Genomic DNA, 2549 nt, shown 5'->3' with positions numbered 1-2549 from the left:
CATCATCATCATCATCATCATCATCATCATCATCATCATCATCATCATCATCAATCATCATCATCATCATCATCTCTCTTGCTCTGGGTTTTGCTTGGTCCGATAAAGCTGCACACAATTTTCTTCTACTTTGGGAGGACATTTCATCTATTACAGAGACCCCCATAAAGTCAAACGGTTATTTGCATTAAGAAAAGAGCATCTGTGGCCCCATTAAGCTTAATGGTTCACCTGATCCCACGGAGCTTTGCTCGGTTGTCGTGCCGATCAATGAGGTTATGCAGGATTTCCAGGACGAGTTGTCGTAGTTCACAGTCATCCATGAGCGAAGGAGACAGCAAAGGGTCCAGAAAAGGAGCGGGCAGAGCAGCAGAAATAGTTTTGGCACTGTAACCAGTAGTCACCTGGGGGGCACCAAAGAGAAGGTCTAAAGCAACCAACCCAAGAAATCTTTCAGCCTCACCCCCACAACCAAGTATCTTGCTCCACGCATACAGAAATAAATCAAGGGTTCTCATAAAGAGAGAAAGAGCTAAGCCAGCCTTACAAATACAGCCAGAAGTGTTACTGGCCTCCAAAAACATCTAGGAGTCCAGTAGCTAACAATGACGTGAGTTCTGGGGCGGGAACTCCACTGCTGCAGAATAAGTGAGGGGGAAGGAAGAAGAAGAGTTGGTTTTATACCCTGCTCTTCACCACCCAAAGGAGTCTCCAGAGTGAAAAATGCAGGTGAGAATAACTTAACTTCTTAAGGACTTATATTCTCTTGTATATTCCATAGCTGTGTTGTTATATAGAAAAATGTTTCAAGGTTTTCTTTGTACTCTTGAGGATGTTATTGATAATATGATATGGTATGAACTCTGGTATCTTCTAAAACCCAATAAATAAATTGTAAAAAATAAAATAAATTTGTACAAGAGTTTGTAAGAAGAAGAAGAAGAAGAAGAGAAGAAGAGATTGGATTTATACCTTGCCCTTCACTCAGAGTCTCAGAGCGGCTTACAAACTCCTTTCCCTTCCCCTCCCCACAACAGACACCCTGTGAGGTGGGTGGGGCTGAGAGAACTCTGACACAAACTGCTGTTTCAGGAACAGCTGTACCAGAGCTTGCGACTGACCCAAGGTCACATCAGCAGGTGCAAGTGGAGGAGTGGGGAATCAAACCCGGTTCTCCCAGATTAGAGTCTGCACACTTAACCACTACACCACTACAGCCGCTCTGAGACACCTTTGGGTAGTGAAGGGTGGGGTATAAATCCAATCTCTTCTTCTTCTTCTTCCCTTCCTCTCCCCACCCTATGGGGTAGGTGGAGGTGAGAGAGCTCTGAGAGAATTGTGACTGACCCAAGGTCACCCAGCTGGCTGCATGTGGAGGAGTGGGGAATCAAACCCGGTTCTTCCAGATTACAGTCTGCTGCTCTTAAATACTACACCAAGTTGGAGGACGCACATCTTCATGGGTAACTGTCTGAAGGCAGCTATAGAGGAAGGAAATGGCGTAGTCAACAAACATGTAAGTTTTGAGTCTGCTGACTGGCCAGCAGCAAAGCATGTGGGTCACTGATAACAGAAGGTACAATGAGCCAATCAGCAACTGTATGCTTTCCCAGCATTAAGAGTGTAGTTGTTAGGAGCATGGACTCTTATTTGGAGAACCAGGTTTGATTCCCCACTCCTCCACAAGCAGCTGCTGGTGTGACTTTGGGTCAGTCACAAGTTCTCTCAGAGCTCTCTCAGCCCCACCTACCTACTGGGTGTCTGTTGTGGGGAAAGGAAGGGAAGGAGATGTAAGCAGCTCTGAGACTCTGAGTTAAGGGCGGGGCATAAATCCAATCTTTTCTTCTTCTTCTCTAAGAGAGCAACCTTCTGCCTCCACTACAGCCTCCTGACAGTTACCTGTAAGCACATAATTCACCCCCATATTCAGTGGCCTCAACAGTAGCGATCATCACACATACCTTTGCTGCCTATAGCCACAATAAAGAAGCAAAAAGAAGGGACAATCTTCTGAAGCACTGGACCTAACTTAGCAAATTGTCCACCAGCAGATTCTTACTTCCCACCAGAGATCGGACAAGCCATTTTTTGCGAGTCCCATTTAGATCAGCCAATAAGGCGTCAGCCCTTGGGTGGCAATTCCAGGGAGACTTCCTGGAAGCCAGTTCCTGTTTTGAAACAGGACGTGACCTCATGGCACTCTAGGAGTTTCAAAAAAATCTCTGTGGTCTTACGTAGGGCATCATGATGCCCTTTCCTGTTCTGAAACAGGAAGTGACTTCCGTGAGCTACTGTTCCCTCCTATTTTCCTTCCACTGTTCCACTGAGTGAGGATAGGGGACAGGGAGTACCACCAGTATCTGGCAACCCTACCAATGGAGAAGGCAATTTTTTATTACAATGTAACAAACTGCCTGCTCTATCTAGCCAGTCTGATGTAGTGGTTAAGTGCGCGGACTCTAATCTGGGAGAACCGGGTTTGATTCCACACTCCTCCACTTGCACCTGGCTGGATGACCTTGGGCAAGCCATAGTTCTGATAAGAGCTG

General features: G+C 46.1%; 1 protein-coding gene across 1 annotated transcript in view; it reads right to left on the bottom strand.

Annotated features, from left to right (window-relative positions):
• Nucleotides 1-2549, bottom strand: part of LOC107115027 (protein EFR3 homolog A-like) — a gene marked incomplete at its 5' end in the record, with an annotated part of 43835 nt that overhangs the window by 25617 nt on the left and 15669 nt on the right. The window contains one exon of the mRNA XM_015416635.1: nucleotides 232-405. Coding sequence (XP_015272121.1) covers nucleotides 232-405 — 174 coding nt within the window. The remainder of the gene's footprint in view (nucleotides 1-231; nucleotides 406-2549) is intronic.

Source organism: Gekko japonicus, unplaced genomic scaffold, assembly GCF_001447785.1.
Source record: "Gekko japonicus isolate JY-2015 unplaced genomic scaffold, Gekko_japonicus_V1.1 scaffold5018, whole genome shotgun sequence".
In the NCBI taxonomy this organism is placed as follows: Eukaryota; Metazoa; Chordata; class Lepidosauria; order Squamata; family Gekkonidae; genus Gekko; species Gekko japonicus.
Note: the sequence above shows the minus strand (reverse complement) of the source record. Positions and strands in the feature narration are given on the sequence as shown.